Here is an 18,758-nt window from a genome sequence, read left to right as displayed (position 1 = left end):
GTAAAAGGCGTTGAAATGTTCCATCACTCATGAAAGAGACAAAAAAAATTGCAGATGCTGGAGTCCAATGTAGATGATGTAATCATGATGGCACAAAATAGCAGAACAGGCTCAATGGGCTGAATGGCCTTCTCCCAGTTTCCAGAGCCGTTGTTATTTTCTGTATACAGCTTGGTTCCCTCTAGAATTATTATAGGCATTGTATTTGTTATAATTACTTGTTATTTAAGAGTAAGATTCCATGTTAGAGCAATGGTGATCCAACATCTAACATTGGTGGCTCACAGTGGCACATCTGAGCCACAACATCTAGAATGGACTGGATAACTGACAGGTTTGCGGAGAAGGCGGTAGTAGATGAGCGTCGCGCGGATCGAAACGCCGGCGCAGGCGGGGTTTGATTACTTCTCCCTGAATTTGTATGCGTGTGTGTTTATCTCGGGTGTTGGAGGCTCGAGCCGGATCATGAACGCGTCATAAAGGAGCGCGAGGCGAGTGCGCGAGAAAGGATTCGGGCTGCAGTCATGACTAACGGTAAATTTTCAAAATCACCCAACGTCCGTTTCCATCGACAGCCCCGCAGCAAGGTCGCTGCAACCAGTGGGCGAGAGCCGAGACGCGCGGATTGAGGACGTGGCTAGTGGGAGAAAATAGGCCGCTAGGCTGGTGTGCGATGGGTCAGGCCATGCTGTAGGTAGTGTTTGAGTGCCGCCGCTTTCTCATTTGTCCCGGATTTAAGACTGTATTTAGGAGCCAGTTACCTCCGGCCTGAAGTCAGTGGTTTCGCGCGGGGCTCCGAGCGCGTTTGCTAGTAAGTCAAACTTGAATGCGGAAGCGTGCTTGGTGCCGAGTGATTGACAGGTGCCCGATCCAACTGGTAGGCTGCTGCCTCCATTCTTTTGTTGTTGTCACCAATCGCGGCGGAGGAGGCGGGCTGAGGATGGTATGAAGTTAGGTTGGCCGCACACGCACCCCCACCCCATCGACTCTGGGTGAATCACTGCGGGTCTTACCCTCAGTCAGTTCGAGGTTATATTGGGGTACAATTCTGTCTGACCCAGGCACTTCACTCAGTGACTTTTGTCGGAGTAAATGCTGGCGAACTCTTAAGTTTTAAAAAAAACCCAAAGAATTGCGGATACAGGAAATCAGAAACAGAAATTGCTGGAGAAACTCGGTGGGTCTGGCAACATCTGTGGAGAGAAGGGAGAGTTAACGCTTCAGGTCTAGTGATCCTCCTTCAGAAGAACAGGTTTTCTGACCTGCGTGAGTCTTCCCATCCATTTCTGTTTCTTAGATTCTCAACAGTATGAAAGCAGGCTATTCGGTTCGTTGAGTCCACACTGATTCTCCAAAGACCATCCCATCAGACACATCCTATTAACCCTGCATTTCCTATGGCCAACCCACCTAATCTGCACAATTTAGAACTGTTTGAGGAAACTAGGCCATCCAGAGGAAACCCATGCACAGAAGCTAGAATCAAACCCAGGTCCCCAGTGCTATGAGGCGGCAATGCTAACCACTGAGCTACTGTGCCATCCACTTCAAATTGCATACACAGTCTATGCTCCTACCTTTATATGATTTAATTGCTAATAAGGGCATTTGTTTCCATTAAAGGAGGGTCCAGGAAGCTCAGGAACAGAAGGATCTTTGGGTGCTTGTCCGCAGATCCCTGAAGGCAGCAGAACTAGTTAATAGGGTAATTAAAAAGGCAGATAGGATGGTTGTCTTTGTCAGTTGTGGCATGCGCTATAAAAACAGGAAGGTTTTGTTGGAGCTGAACAAAACTTTGGTCAGGCTACAGTGGGAGTATGATGCAATTGGGTAACCACACTTCAGGAAGGATATCATTGTACAGAAGGGGATGATGTTGCCACTGGAGCAGTTTTGTTATGAAGAACAGGTGGATAATCTCTGTTTGTTTTCTTTCAAGCAGTAAAGGCTAAGAGAACTTGACTTGAGATATGAGGTTATAAGATGGGGCAGCGTGCTGGCTCAGTGGTTAGCACTGTTACCTTACAGTACTGAGGACGTGGGTTCAATTCCAGCCTTAGGTGATTGTCCAAAAACTACACAACATTCTTCCTATGCCAGCATGGGTTTCTTCCCATAGTCTAAAGATTTGCAGGTTAAGTGGATTGGCCATGCTGGAATTATCTGTAGTGTTCTGGGATGTGCAGGGTATGCACATAAGTGTGGGATTACAGGGTTTGGGTGGGAGGCTTTTCTGAGGGTTGATGCAGACTTGATGGACCGAATGGCCTCCTTCCACACTCTAGGGGTTCTATAAGAGGGGCATGGATAGAAAGCAAGGAATAATGAAAACATTTTTACTTTGAATGATGAGAATTGGGAGTGCAGTGCCTGGGAGGGTATTTGAGTTGGGAAACCTTACAACTTTTAAAAAGTACTTGGGTGAGCACTTGAGATTTCATAACATTAAATGCTATGGGCCAAGAGCTGGAAAGTGGGACTAATGTAAATTGAGTGAGTAATTTTTTTTTTGTTGGTGGAGATGGGACAGAATGAAAGACTTCTTTCTGTACTATGTGATTCAATAGCATAAACCCCTGAATAGAGAACCTATCTCGAGGAAGGCCCGACTGTTATGCAGTTTGCATTAGGTTGCACCTTTTTGATTACACTGTATGTTTGGCATGCAATAAATCTTAAGGCTGTACTGGAGCAGTTCTAGTAAATCCATATGAGTTAATTTTGTCTGATATGGAATGCATACTTTCCCTGACTATACTTGTTGAAAAACAGAAAAATGAGAGAAGGGTTGACATGATGATAGGACCCAAAGAACAAAGAATAATACAAATGAATTGAATTTGAATTTATTGTCACATGTACGGAGCCACAGTGAAAAGTTTTGTCTTGCGAGCAATATAGACAGATCACAAAGTTAAGTAGCATAGATAGTAAATACTAGGTAAACAGCAGTAAAAACTAAAACACAGGTACAAGCGAATGTTAAGAGTTTGAGTCCATTCCGTATTCTAACAGCAGTAAGATAGAAACGGTTACGAAACTAGCTGGTGCCTGTGTTCAGGCTTCCGTACCTTCTCCCCGATGGTAGAGGTTGTAGAAAAACATTGCCAGGGTGGGATGGATGTTTGAGAATGCTGGCAGCCTTTTCTTGACAGTAGGCCTGGTAGATGGATTCTATAGATGGGAGGTTAGCCTTTGTGATTGTCTGGGCTGAAGTTCACCGCTCTCTGTAACTGTCTCTGACCACTCCCAGGAATACTCCAACAACCTCCTATACAGATGTCCTAGAGCTGTGATGACTGACCTCCAACAACCACTACTATATCCCTTTGTGCCAAGTACGACTCCAACCAGTGGGGAATTTTCTTCCTGAATCCCACCAACTCCAGTTTTGCCAGGGCTCCAAGATGACACATTCCATCAAATCAACTTTAATGTCAAGGGCAGTCACTCTGACCTTACCTTTGGGATTTGGCTCTTTTGTGTCCATGTTTGAATGGAGGCTGTGAAGGTCAGGAGCTGAATGGCATGGGTGGAACTTAAGATTGTGTCAGTGAGCAAGTTATTGCTAAGCAAGTGCTGCTTGACATCACTGTTGATTATGCCTTTCATTATTTTGCTGATACTCCGGTGGAGACAGGTGGAATAGTGATGGGCTGGGTTGGCTTAGTTTTGCTTTTTATGTATGGGATATACCTGAAATGCAAGTCTTCAGAATTATAGTTGGAATATCGTCAAAGCCCATAGCTTTTGCAATATCCAGTGCTTGCAACCAAGTCTTGATATAGAGTGAATTAATTGGCTGAAAACTTGTATCTGAAATTCTGGGACATTGGAGGATGTCAAAATGGATCATCTATACTGTATATTTGCCTGAAGCTTTTTCAAAATCCTTCAGTCTTCTCATCCTTGTTGATATGATTGCCTTCCTCAATAATGGGAGATTCAGTCACAATGGAGCATCTTCCTGCAGTTGTTTAATTGACTGCTATCATTCATGACTGTATGTGGCAGGGCTGCAGAGCTTTGATTTGATTGATCCATTGGTTGTGGAAACACTTGGCTCTATCTGTCACTTGCTGCTTATGCTATTTGGTATGCAAGTAGTCCTGTTCTTCTTACCTCACTAGATTGACACCTTATTTTTAGGTATTCCTGGTGCTGCTTCTGGTATGCATTCTTCTTTGAACCAGGACAGATCTCCTGACTTGATGGTAATGGTAGCATTGGTGAAGTTGCAGGTTGTGTTGGAGTACAATTTTACTGAGCCCATAGTGCCTCAGAGATGCCTAGTCTTTAGTTGCGAGATCTATTTGAAACCTATCCCATTTAGCATGGTGAGAGTACCACACAGTACAATAGAGGGTATTCTCGTAGTGAAGATGGACTTTGTCTCCAAAAGAACTGTGCAGTAGCCAAGTTTAACGATAGTGTCATGAACAGATGCATCTGTGGCACAGATTGTTGAAGATGAGAGCATGGATGAGTTGGACTGAAGGGTCTATTTCCATGCTGTACATCTCTGACTCCAAATCTATAAGTATGTTTTTTCCCTCTTGTTGGTACTTTTCAGATTTAATCAGCTCAGTAGTGATGCTGCTGAGCCGCTCATGTAGTGTACATTTAATTCCCCACTCAGAGCACATTCTGTGTCTTTTCTGTACTTGATGCTTCTTTCAGTGCTGCTCAACCTGGAGCACTGATTTATCATTCAAGAGTTGTGGTATGTGGTTATTTGCAGGAGGTTTTGTTGCCCACGTTTGGCCTGATACTATGTGACTTCTTATGGTCTGGAGTGAATATTGAGGATTTGTAGGGCAGCTGTTTCCAAGCATGTACCACTTTGCCACCAACTTTACGTTTGGCTTGCTTATGGAACAGGACTTAACCAGGGATGGCAATGGTGCTGCCTAGAACATTTAGTGTAAAATATGATTCCATATGTGTGACTATTTTGGCTGTGCTTGACTAGTTGTAAGACAGCTTTTCCAATTGTGGCAGAAGTCCCCAGGTGCTAGTAAGGAGTATGGCAGGGTCACTAGGGCTGTGTTTGTGATTGTCGTTTTGGTGAGTTAGTCACTGCTGGGTGGTCTGTCCAGTTTCACTCCTTTTTGTTTAAGATTTTCTAGCAGTTGATGCAACTGCATGTATACAAAGAAGCAATGTACAAAATAAGGTGAATGAACTTGTGGTGCAGATCGAAATTGGTAGCTATGTTGTGGTGGGCATCACTGTGAGGTGTGGCTGGAAGGAGATCAGGTGTGGCTGGGAGCTAAATATCCAAAGATATATCCTATCAAAAAGACCAGCAGGTGGGCAGAGGCAGTGGGGTTGCCTTGAAAATGAGAAATGAAATGAAGTCAATAACCATGAATGAAGTAGGAGAAAGTGAGGACTGCAGATGCTGGAGATCAGAGCTGAAAATGTGTTGCTGGAAAAGAGCAGCAGGTCAGACAGCATCCAAGGAACAGGAGATTCAACATTTCGGGCATAAGCCCTTCTTCAGGAATGAGGAAAGTGTGTCCAGCAGGCTAAGATAAAAGGTAGGGAGGAGGGGCGTTGGAGATGCGATAGGTGGAAGGAGGTCAAGGTGAGGGTGAGAGGCTGGAGTGGGGTGGGGGGCGGAGATGTAAGGAAGAAGATTGCAGGTTAGGAAGGCGGTGCTGAGTTCGAGGGATTTGACTGAGACAAGGTGGGGGGAGGGGAAATGAGGAAACTGGAGAAATCTGAGTTCATCCCTTGTGGTTGGAGGGTTCCTAAGCGGAAGATGAGGCGTTCTTCCTCCAACCGTCGTGTTGTTATGGTCTGGCGATGGAGGAGTCCAAGGACCTGCATGTCCTTGGTGGAGTGGGAGGGGGAATTGAAGTGTTGAGCCACGGGGTGGTTGGGTTGGTTGGCCCGGGTGTCCCAGAGCTGTTCTCTGAAACGTTCCGCAAGTAGGCGGTCTGTCTCTCCAATATAGAGGTGGCCACTTCAGGTGCAGCGGATGCAATAGATGATGTGTGTGGAGGTGCAGGTGAATTTGTGGCAGATACGGAAGGACCCCTTGGGGCCTTGGAGAGAAGTAAGGGAGGAGGTGTGGGCGCAGGTTTTGCATTTCTTGCGGTTGCAGGGGAAGGTGCCGGGAGTGGAGGTTGGGTTGGTGGGGGGTGTGGACCTGACAAGGGAGTCACGGAGGGAGTGGTCTTTTCGGAACGCTGATAAGGAGGGGAGGGAAATATATCCCTGGTGGTGGGGTCCGTTTGGAGGTGGCGGAAATAACGGCAGATGATACGCTGTATATGGAGGTTGGTGGGGTGGTAGGTGAGAACCAGTGGGGTTCTGTCCTGGTGGCAGTTGGAGGGGCATGGCTCAAGGGCGGAGGAGCGGGAAGTGGAGGTGATGCGGTAGAGGGCATCGTCGATCTCACGTCTGGGGGGGAAACTGCGGTCCTTGAAGAAGGAGGCCATCTGGGCTGTACGGTATTGGAACTGGTCCTCCTGGGAGCAGATGCGGCGGAGACGAAGGAATTGGGAATATGGGATGGCGTTTTTACAGGGGGAAGGGTGGGAGGAGGTGTAGTCTAGGTAGCTGTGGGAGTCAACTCAGATTTCTCCAGTTTCCTCATTTCCCCTCCCCCCACCCCACCTTGTCTCAGTCAAATCCCTCGAACTCAGCACCGCCTTCCTAACCTGCAATCTTCTTCCTTACCTCTCCGCTCCCACCCCACTCCGGCCTATCACCCTCACCTTGACCTCCTTCCACCTATCGCATCTCCAATGCCCCTCCCCCAAGTCCCTCCTCCCTACCTTTTATCTTAGCCTGCTGGACACACTTTCCTCATTCCTGAAGAAGGGTTATGCCCGAAATGTCGAATTTCCTGTTCCTTGGATGATGAATGAAGTAGGGTCAAATCATGTAGAAGCTATGCGAGTAGAGTTGAGGAACCACAAATGTTTTTAAAAAATCCATAATGGGAGTTATCTACAGGCCTCCAAACAGTAGTCTGGATTTGGGGCATAAGATACACCAAGAACAAAGGGTTCTTGGAGTAAACGTTCAGAGTTCCTTGAAAGTGGAGTCTTGGGTCCATAGTTTAGTGAAGGTGTTTGGTATGCTTTCCTTTATTGGTCACAGCATTGAGTATAGGAGTTGGGAGGTCATGGTGCGGCTGTACAGGCTATTGGTTTGGCCACTTTAGGAATATTGTGTGTAATTCTGGTCTCTCTGCTATAGGAAGGATGTTGTGAAACTTGAAAGGGTTTAGGAAAGATTTACAAGAATGTTGAGATGGTTGGAGGAGTTGAGCTATAGTGAAAGGCTGAATAGGATGGGGCTGTTTTCTTAGCATCAGAGGATGAGGGGTGACCTTATAGACGTTTATAATATGAGGGGCATGGATAAGATAAATAGGCAAGGTCTTTTCCTTGAGGTGAAGAGTCCAGACTGAAGAGCATAGGGTGAGAGAGAAAAGACTTAAAAGAGACCTATGGGGTAACTTTTCATGCAGAGGATGGTGCGTGTATGGAATGAACTACTAGAGGAAGTGGTGGAGGCTGGTACAATTGCCACATTTAAAGGGTGTCTGGATGGGTAAATGAATAGGAAGGGTTTAGAGGGACATGGACCAAGTGCTGGCAAATGGGACTCAATTAGGATGTCTGATTGGCATGGATCAGTTGGACTAAAGGATCTATTTCCATGCTGTACGTCTTTATGTTTGTGACTCTGAGATAGAAAAGGTGTGGGGAGAAAAAGCAAGGTTACAGTGATCCTGGGGGTTTTAAGTAAGCAGGTGGTCTAGAAAAATTAGTTTGGTAGTAGATCGCAAGAAAAGGAATTATGTAATGTCTACCAGAAAGCTTTTTGGAGCAGCTTGCGGTGGAGCCCACTCGGGAACAGGCAATACTGGATTTTGTGTTGTGCCATTAGGCAGACTTGAGAAGGGAGCTTTGGATAAAGGAACCCTTAGGAGGCAGTGACCATAATTTGATAGAATTTACTCTGCAATTTGAGAGGGAAAAGGTGGAATCAGATGTAAGTGTATTACAGTTGAATAAAGGCAACTACAGAGGTATGAGGGAAGAGCTGACCAGAATTGACTGCGAGAGGACCCTAGCAGGAAAGATAGTGGAACCACAATGCCAGGAGTTTCTAGGAGTAATTTGAGAGAGACATGGCAAAAATTGGCAGAAGAGATGAGGACCTGAGGGCATAGCCTTTGAGTAACAGGAAGAACTTTTAGACCTGAGATAAGGAGAGACTTCTTCAACGCGAGAGGTGAATCGGTGGAATTCATTGCCACAGAAGGCTGTGGAGGCCAGGTCATTGAGTATATTTAAAAGAGAGATAGATAAGTTCTTGATTGTCAAGGGGATCAAAGGTTATGGGGAGAAAGCGAGAGAATGGGGTTGAGCCAATCAGCCATGATTGAATGGCGGAGCAGACTCGAGGGCTGAATGGCCTAATTTCTGCTCTTATGTCTTATGGTCTTCAGCCATTTCAGAGGGCATTTACAAATCAATTTGTAAATGCCCTCTTTCAATCACTTTGTTGGTCAAGCCAAGTAAGGACAGCAGTTTTTTTTCCTAAAGGACATTAGTGAACAGATGGAATTTTGTAACAATTTACAGTGATTTCCTGGTCATCAGTAGACTTTTATTTCCAGATTTTCAGTGAATTCAACTTTCACCATCTATAGTAATAGAATTAGTAGTGCCTGTTCTCAAAGGGGTCTTGTGAGTTGTTACCTGTTAATGACAGCATTGTCATCCTTGACTCTCCGTTCAACAATAAGTACTACTTTAGGTATTTCAGTTAACAAGAGTTCATTCATTTTAGAAGTTGACCCTACCTGCTTCTCTGATTACTGAGTCATGCTCACTGGATTGACATGCCGTAGTTGGGAGTGTCATCTCAAAACTATTGATTGCTAAAGAGATTCTGGTTAAGGAGCAGGAGTAGGCTATTCAGAGCTTTGAGTCTGTTCCACCATGAAATATGATCATAGTTGATCATCTAACGTCTTAATCTGCTCCCACTTTGCACTGAAAACTATATCTAACTACATCTTGAAAACACTAAATCATAGAATTATAGAGCGCACAACAGGCCCTTTTGCCTGTTTGAGTCTGCACCAACCAAAAAAACTATTTTACATCTACACCAGTCTCACTTTCCAATACTTGGTCCATAGCCTTGAATGTCATGACACTTCAAAACATACTTGGGTTAGCGTTTAAAGACTTGAGGTTTCTGCCTCAAATACTGTTCCAGGCAGTGCACTCCTAATTCCCAATACCCTTTGGGTGAAAAATATTTTCCTCAATACCTTCTCAACCTCCTGCCTTTCACCTTAAAATTATGTCCCCCTTTGTTATTAACCCTTCAACAAAGGAGAACAGCTGTTTTCTATCTGCCTGACCATGCCCGCATAATGTTGTACACCTCAGTCAGATCCCTGCTGTAAAGAAACCAACCTGAGCTTATCCAGTCTCTCTTGATATCTAAAGTACTTCAATCCAAGCAAAATCCTGATGAATCTCTTTTTCATTCCGTCCAGTGCAATCACATCCTCCTTAGTGCGGTGCACACAGAACTCTAGGACTAACCAAAGTCCTGAACAGCATCAACAAAAACTCCCTAGAATTTATGCCGTATACCTTCTTAACTATCCTTTAACCCCCACATTATCATACTACACAATTTATTATATTTCACAAATAATAAGGGAACGAAGCACTGATCCCTCTGATATGCCTCTATTTACACACTCGCACACACCAACACACCCTTCCACCACCACTCTGTATCCTATAATTTTGGATCTTGGAAAAACAGAAGTTACAAGAGAAATTCAGTGGGTCTAGATTCCAGATGCCTTTAACTTCTTTATCAGTCTCTCACTGGGACTTTGTCAAGGACTTTGCTGAAATCCATATAATTACACTACACTCATCTGCGTAGCTGGTCACTCCTCTCCTCTCAAAATTGAATCAAATTTTTTAGGTATGATCTCCCTCTGACAAAGCCATGCTAACTCCCAGACCAAACCTTGCCTCTGTTAGTGAACATTAATTCTTTAAAAAATTTCTTCTACAGTTTCCCTATCACAGATGTGAAACTCACTGGTCTATAATACTCTGGTTTATCTCTATAATCCTTTTGAAAAGTGGGTCCATATTGGCTGTCTTCCAGCACCTTCCCTGTAGCCAGATAGGATCTAAAAATTTGGATCAAAGTCCATGTAATTTTCTCCCTCTTCTACCACAGTAGCTGGGATACTCATCATTTGTCCACTTTTCAACCTGCTAAAACCTCCAGTGCCTCGCCACTTCTGTCAAACTGCTCAAGAGCCTCCCAGTCCTTCTACCTACATTCTGTACCTACATCCTCTTTCTTCTCCAAAGTGAATATGAATATGAATTACTTGTTTAACACCCTACCAGTGTCTTCTGACTTCACACCAAGATTGTCCCTTTGTCCTTAATGAGTCCTATTCTTTCCCTTGATAGGTTTATGGAATAATTTGGGATTCTTCCTAAACTTACTTTTCTATCTTGCTGGATTACCATTAGCTATTCCTTTGTCAGCCAACTGCAGTGTCTCTCCCTGACCTCTTTATTCCTGCTCTTCAACATAATTATCACCATTTCCTAGCTACAATCAATTCTGAATAAGGGTTACTAGACCCAAAATGTTGACTCTGCTTTCTCTCCACAGATGCTGTCAGACCTTTTGTGTTTGTTTCAAATTTCCAGCATCCACAGTTCTTTTATTTTATGTTATACGCTATGGTAGTCACTGTTACAGACACTTATGAGAACCTGAATATTAAATCTTACTCCTTCAAGATTATAAGCTGACCTGTCCATAAGTCCACATTATATCTCCATAGTTGGTGAGGCTTAAACTACTCTGTTCGTGTGCGTTTTAAGCTCTAATTACTTTAAGTTCACCCTGCACTTTTTATACTGGACTCAGGTAAAAAGCCAGCAAATCAACTGTTAAAAGCCTCTCTTTTCTTTCTTATGCAGTCCTAAATATTAGCGATTTTTGAGAAAATTTGTAGTTCGGGTGATTGATAAGTATGTAAGTTAGGTTGCTGAACTTGAAGGTTTGTTTTCAGACGGTTCATCACCATTCTAGGTAACATCATCAGTGAGCGTCTCCAGTGAAATGTTGGTGGTATATCCTGCCTCTCTGTTTATAGGTCTTGTTTCTTAAATTGGATGACGTCATTTACGGTTTTTATTTCAAGGGAAGGTAGGTAGGATCTAAATCGATCTGTTTATTGATGGAATTCTGGTTAAAGTGCATTTCTGTCAGAATTCTCCTGCGTATCTTTGTTTCACTTGTCCTAGGATGTGTGTGGTATCCTTCTTTGTCTGTATGTTTAGAAACTAGTAATAGTGGGTCGTGTCTTTTGGTAACCAGTTGGTGTTCATGTTTCCTGGTGGCAAGTTTCCTGCTAATTTGTCCGAGATGTTTTTTTTAACAGTTCTTGCATGGTTTCTTGTAGATGACGTTCATTTTGCTGGTAGTATCTAATGGATATTTAGGTTAACTAATCATTGTTTAAGTGTGTTGGTAGGTTTGTGGTCTACCATGATGCCAAGGGGTCTGAGTAGTCTGGAAGTCATTTCTGACATGCCTTTGATGTAAGGGAATGTGACAATTTTTGGTTGCATTGTGTCTGCTTGGTTGGGTTTGTTTCTGAGGAATTGGTAGATTGTGTTTATTGGGTATCCGTTTTTCTTGAAAACATTTGTATAGATATTTTTCTTATGCTTTTTGTAGTTCTTGGGTGCTGCAGTGTGATGTAGCTCGTTGAAATAATATTTTGATGCAGCTCTGTTTGTAGGTTTTGGGATGATTGCTTCTGAAGTTAAATGTTTGGTCTGTGTTTGTTGTTTTTCTGTAGACACTGGTATGAGGCTCTCCATTAACTGTACATTCAACTGTCAAATCTAGAAATGGGAGCCTGTTGTCATTCTCCTCCTCTTTTGTGAATTTTATGCCTGTCAGGATATTGTTGATGGTGTTGTATGTTTCCTCTACTTTGTTCCGTATTGTGATGACAAAGATGTCATCCATGCAGCGGACCCAAAGTTTGGGTTGGACAGATGAGAGGAACGCCAACTGGCCACCAAAAGACATGACCCACTATCACTAGTTTCAATACATACGAACAGAGAAGGACAACACACACATCCTAGGATAGGCGAAGCTCCATCAATAAACATATTGATTTTGAAACTATCTACCTCCCCTTGGAAAAAAAAGAACCAGAAATGACATCACCCACCTTAAGAAACCAAGACCTATAAACAGAGAGGTGAGACATACCACCAGTACTTCAACAGAGACTCTCACTGATGACTAGTGTGGTACGAAATGTCTGAAAACAAACCTTCAAGCTCAGCAAGCTAATTTACATATTTAGTCCTAAATATTCCAAGACATCCAAGATTCGCTGGGCTTGTTGGTCCTATATGTCATCTTTAAAGGGACTAGACTTATGATCTCCTCAATTGTGATGTGCCCCCACCCCCTGTTCGCCTATTCTGCTGTAGATTTACCCAGGAATAGTTTTCAGTCTAGTCTAGCATCAACCACTTGGTGACAGAGGATTCTGCAGACTCGCCACTCTCTGGATGAAGAAATTTCTCATCCTGGTCCTAAGTGGCTAAACATCTAACCTTTTAGATTGTGATCTGTGTTCTGGCATCAGCCATTTTAGGGAACATCCTTCCTGTGCTAAAGGCAACTATGGTCTATAGTACTTTTTAAGGTAGACAAAGAAAGACAAACTTGTTGTCACGGAATGCTTTCCATGATCACCAGATGTGTTTTACAGCCAGTGACGTACTTACAAAATGTAGATACTGTTTGTACTAGGAAATATGAGAGCCAGCAAACTCCTACAAATAGCAGCATGATAATGACCAGATAATATGTGATGATTGGGGGATAAATATTAGCTAGAGTACTAGGGATACTTCCCATCCTTTTGAAAAGGATTGTACCCTTATTAAAATCTTTACACCAGCAGTTGGATGGCACCGTGCCTAAATGTCTCATCTTCAAGATGGCATCTCCAATAGTGCAACATTTTCCTGTTTCAGAAGTTTCAAACTTGCTCTTTGTCCTTCAGTTTTTATGACTGGTTTTGTGTTTGACAATTGCTTTCAGTGTTAAAGCAGATAGTAAGTACATTTTCATGTCTGTGTGGTTTCATATCAAATAATTAGTAGTTGTGACTTAATTTTATGTTGAGCAGAGAAAATTGCTGAATACTAAAGATTTTTTTAGACGAATGCCCAAACAACGTTTGCATGTATTTAGGTTCCATATGCTGCTTTATTTAGCCCAAGTAATACTATTTTCAGATCACACCTGCTTTAATCTACCAAAATGTGCTTGCAGCATTAATCTTGGGAATAAACATCACTTTTCAGTTGAAATTAATAAATATCTCTTCTGTACAGAATTCAAAATGATTTATGGATGTGCACATGTTTTCTGTTCACATGTCTAAAGCAAATCTTTGCATTAAAATCTTTCACACAAAAGCAATAATTCACAAAGAACAGAAAAATTCTCAAACAATAAATAACAATAGAGTCAGGTTACTTGCAGACTTTTGATTTGAACTTCCTAAACAAAACCAGGGCTTTGACTTCTCACATGACTATTTAAAAGGCATCTGGATGGGTGTATGAATAGGAAGGATTTAGAGGGATATGGTCAAGTGCTAGTAAATGGGACTAGATTAAATTAAGATATCTGATCAGCATGGACAGTTAGATAGAAGGGTCTGTTTCTGTGCTGTACATCTCTATAACTAGAGCTGAAAATGTATTGCTGGAAAAGCGCAGCAGATCAGGCAGCATCCAAGGAGCAGGAGAATCGACATTTCGGGCATGAGCCCTTCTTCAGGAATGAGGAGCCAAGCAGGCTAAGATAAAAGGTAGGGAGGAGGGACTTGGGGGAGGGGCATTGGAAATGCGATAGGTGGAAGGAGGTTAAGGTGAGGGTGATAGGCCGGAGTGGGGGTGGGGGCAGAGAGGTCAGGAAGAAGATTGCAGGTTAGGAAGGTGGTGCTGAGTTCGAGGGTTGGGACTGAGACAAGGTAGGGGGAGGGGAAATGAGGAAACTGGAGAAATCTGAGTTCATCCCTTGTGGTTGGAGGGTTCCTAGGTGGAAGTGACTATGACCAGTCAGTCATTTGAATTAAATGACCCAGTGATTATTTATTAGACATAATTTTGAAGTACGTAACAGTGGATGAAAACAATTGGCAGGAGAAGACAAACAGGTGCTCTGTGATGCTTTAAGCTTTATCATGTTCAACCACCAACAGAGAAGCAAAAATGAATCACTTTACAAAACCTGAAAATGTTTCCCTGAAATTTCCTGGACATTGATAGCTAATCCTGAAGATTCAGCTAATTTTACAGCTACATTTTTGTGTGCAGTGATTTCTGTCTCCATCACACAATCATCCCTGCTCAGTCTCATTGTCTTCTGAATCTCATCTTTTAACCTGCTTAAATGTGTCGTAGTGCAAAACCTGTTTCTTTTTCTTTATTAGCACCAAATCCTTTATGCATTGACCTGTTCTCACTGACCCCTAATCTATACTTGCTCCTGGTTAAGCAACAGTTGTCTTAACAATTCACGTTCTTGTTTAATGTTCCTGCATTACTTTGCCCTCCATTTCTCTTTAATTTCCTGCAGCGCGCACACCTCTGGAATACCTGTTTTGTGTCATGATCCTCATGATTTTATTTGCTGTATGATTGTTATTTGTACCTTTAGCTGCCAAAGCCCAACACACAGGTAGAAGGATACAGGGAGGAAATTCCTATCTACAACTCTTTGCTCCTTTCAATCCTGCTTAAAATTAACCAATCCTTTTATCTTCTGCGGTGTTACTCTTTATGTGGCTCTGTGTCATGTATTGCTTTAAGACTTTCCAAGAAGAATTTATTATATTAAGTGTATTATGTTATGTTAAATAAACAAATATATTTTTGGTTATGCTAGGTATTTTACATTGTATATCCTTCTTGTGGCCTTTTAATCCAATTTTAATTGGCCTTTTATGAAACCTTTATATCATTCACCACATGAAGACCAAAACTGGCTGGTTTTATGTTATCATATGGAATTGCCCTGAAATTACAACCTAATGACCTATTTTCTTTGGCTGTCACTTGGTACTTCTCGTGGACCTTAGAGAATTGTACAATACAGTGCAGAAGATCTTTTCTTTACAATCTATAAAGTAGCAAGCTGTGTATGCTTTGTGTTGTTCTGCCCACATTCACAACCCTACATTTTATCTCTTTTAACTACTATTTGCCAGTTTGCAGACCTGTTCTCTTATCATACTGAGATTTGCAGTGCATTTTTCTTATTCACAAACGTTTTAGTAGTACAAACCTCTGTTTCATCCGCAACTAGTGGGGTGGTTGAACTTTTAGAGTAGGTCATTAGTAAAGATAATGAAAAGCACTGGCACTAACACTGGTAAAAATACAAGGCATTTGCTAGTAGCCACATACATTATTGTAGAGGCATTACTTACAACTGCACACACTTCATGCCTTACATTTCAAATACCGTACAACATCTAATAGTAATTTTCAGGTCACATTTGGTGGGGGAATAATAATTTAAAGGTAAGATTTTAATTCTGTAAAAGAACATAATAAAACCTGAGCAATATTTGCACCTTTTCAAGTGAACTTTGAATGCACTTGCTCCATATTTATCAGCTAGATTTTGTAGCTCTGAAGGAATGTGTGTTCTGCATGGTACAAAAGCTTTATTTTGAGCAGCTGTCCTGGGAAAGTTGTTAGTACAATACAAATGGCTGGACTTTTGCACTCAGTGGGGAATGGCGCTGGCACTTACTCTGGCGAACAGATTTTCTTTGTTCTTCTGCACTGTGCTTGCAGTATTCTGAAGCTGAATCAGCTTGCTGCCTGTGGATGTGGAACTTTGGGTGAACAGAGCAAGTGACTATACATTGTCTTAACTAATCAGATTTATGTAGTCCTAATTGAGCCATCAGAAGTATATTGGTACTGTACGTAAATTATAATATTTAATTCAATATCAAATCTTCTAACAAAATTAATAGGGAGAGCAACTTGGAATTGAGAGCGAACTTAGAAAAAACATGCATTGCAAAGTTTTTTTTAAATAAATGTCCACCAATAATTAAAAGACTATCACAGAGATACAAATAGGTAGCCATGGCCCAGCTCATCTAATGCTGCCTTTATTAGACTTAACTATTCCAATGAACTAATGATTAGTCTCCCACATTTTAATCCTCCATAAACTTCAGAGCATCCAAAACACTGCTAATCTTGTTTTAACTGGCAGCAAGCCCTGATATATCATCCCATGCTGACTGACCTGCCTTGACTACTGGTTAAGCAACATATGATGTTGAAACTCTCATCTTTGTATTCAAGTTCTTCTATTCCTGTTTCTGTGATTTACAAATCCTCAACTCTTCAAGTTATCTCTTCAGCAATCCAAGTTTTAATTGTGCCACTACTTGTGACCATGCATTCAGTTGCCTAAGCTCTCAACTTCCAGAATTTCTTCCACCTCTGTACCTCCTTTCTTCCTTTATGTCACTCCTTAAAACTTGCTGTTTTGACCAACATTTGGTAATCTGACCTAATGTCTTATTGTGTGGCTTTGTGTTATATTTTGTTTTGTAAAATGCCTGTAAAAAGTCTCCGGCTACTTTGTTAAAGATGCTATTGAAATATAAGTTGTTGTAAAATCTGAAAACATGAGAATTCAAGAGGCAGGATGAATGAATGTGCAGAACAGAGAGTTTCAGATTTTTAGGAAACTGGGACTGCTTCAGGAGGGCGGGTGGAATATAACAAATCAGACGGTTTACATCTGGCCAGGACAGGAGCCAATGTCCTAGAGGATGTTTTTACTAATGCTGTTGGGTAATGTTTAAACCAATGTGCAAGGAGGATGGAACCAAATGAGGAGGTTAGCTGACAGTTAGAAGATAATAACCAAAGCCTGTAAGGATCTGGATAATGAAGTCAGCGTGACTAAGGGGAAGAGTGGGCAGGAAGGAGGTGATGAGTGTAACAAGACAAGTGGTCTGAAGTGCATTTATTTTAATGCAAGAAGTGTAGTAGATAAGGCAGATGATCTTAAGGCTTGGATTAGTACCAGCGAGTATGATGTTATTGCTATTACTGAGACTTGGTTGAGGGAAGGACAAGAATGGCAACTGAATATCCCAGGATATAGATGCTTCAGGTGGGATAGAGAGGGAGATAAAAAGGGCGGAGGAGTTGTATTACTGGTGATACAGGATATCACAGCTGGAGGAGGGCATTATGAAGGACTTGAGCACTGAGGCAATATGAGCAGAGCTCAGAAATAAGAAGGGTGGGATAACAATGTTGGGGTTGTACTGCATCTCACACTCGCTGTTGGGAGGCCTGAAGTACAAATATCTAGACAGATTATGGAAAGATGTCAGAGGTGGTGGTGATGGGAGATTTTGATTTTCTCAACATTGACTGAGATTCACTTAGTGTTGGCGATTTAGATGGAGCAGATTTTATAAGAAGCATCCAGGAGGATTTTCTTGAGCCGTATGTAAGTAGTCCAACTCTGGAAAGGGCCATACTGGACCTGGTGTTGTGGAATGAGCCTGGCCGCGTTGTTGAAGTTTGTGGGGGATTATTTGGGAATAGTAATCACAATTCCATAGGTTTTAGAATATTCATGGACAAATGCTAAATTGGGGGAAGGCCAATTATAGCAAAATTCGTCTGGAGTTGGAAAATGTGGGTTGTTTGAGCAGAGCTGCTGTTGGAAGGTAAATCCACATTTGATATTTCGGAGGCTTTTCAAGAGAGGTTGATTGGAATTCAGGACAGACATGACCCTGTGAAACTGAGGTATAGAAATGTCAAGATTTGGGAACCATGGATGATTTGTGAAATTGTGAGACTAGTTAAGAGGAAGAAGGAAGCATTTATAAGGTCTAAGCGACTGAAAACAGATGAAGCTTTGGAAGAATATCTGGAAAGTAGGGCCAATCTGAAACAAAGAATTAAAAAGGTCCCAGCGCACCCCCCCCCCCCCCCCCCCCCCCCCCCCTCCTCCCCCAGCTTTACTAGTTTAAATCCTCCCCAATAGCTCTGGCAAATCTTTCTGCCAGTATATTAGTCCCCTTCCAATTCAGGTGCATTACTTTGGGTCAAGTTGGCATAAGGAGGGATGAAGTTTTGGATATTGTAAAATGCATAAAAATGGACAAATTTCCAGATCTGGATGGGATCTATCCAGGTTACTGAGGGAAGTGAGAGAGGAAATAGCTGGGGCCTTAATAGATATCTTTGCAGCATCCTTGAACACTGGTAAGGTCCCAGAGGACTGGAGAATTGTTATTGTTGTCCCTTGTGTAAGAAGCGTAGTAAGGGATAATCCAGGTAATTATAAACCTGTGAGTCTGACGTCAGTGGTAGGGAAGCTACTGGAGAAGATACTGGGAGATGGGATCTATTTACATTTGCAAGAAGCTGGACTTATCAATGATTGGCAGCATGATTTTATACAGGAAGGTCATATCTTACTAACTTAATAGAAGTTCTTTGAGGAAGTGACAAAGTTGAATGATGAGGGAAGGACTTTAGATACCATATACTTGACTTCAGTAAGGTGTTTGATAAGGTTCCGCATCGTCACCTTTTCTCTGATGGAGAAAGTGA

At 42.3% G+C, this 18,758-nt stretch overlaps 1 protein-coding gene across 1 annotated transcript in view; it reads left to right on the top strand.

Moving 5' to 3' along the window:
• Positions 1–385: 385 nt before the first annotated feature.
• The window catches only part of tmem167b (transmembrane protein 167B), a 31,348-nt gene continuing 12,975 nt past the window's right edge, over positions 386–18,758 (top strand). Inside the window, exon 1 of the mRNA XM_060845134.1 lies at positions 386–534. Coding sequence (XP_060701117.1) covers positions 525–534 — 10 coding nt within the window. The 5' untranslated portion in view covers positions 386–524. The remainder of the gene's footprint in view (positions 535–18,758) is intronic.

Source organism: Hemiscyllium ocellatum, chromosome 26 (assembly GCF_020745735.1).
Source record: "Hemiscyllium ocellatum isolate sHemOce1 chromosome 26, sHemOce1.pat.X.cur, whole genome shotgun sequence".
Taxonomy (NCBI): domain Eukaryota; kingdom Metazoa; phylum Chordata; class Chondrichthyes; order Orectolobiformes; family Hemiscylliidae; genus Hemiscyllium; species Hemiscyllium ocellatum.
The sequence above is the reverse complement of the archived record's forward strand: the minus strand, read 5'-3'. Positions and strand labels throughout refer to the sequence as shown.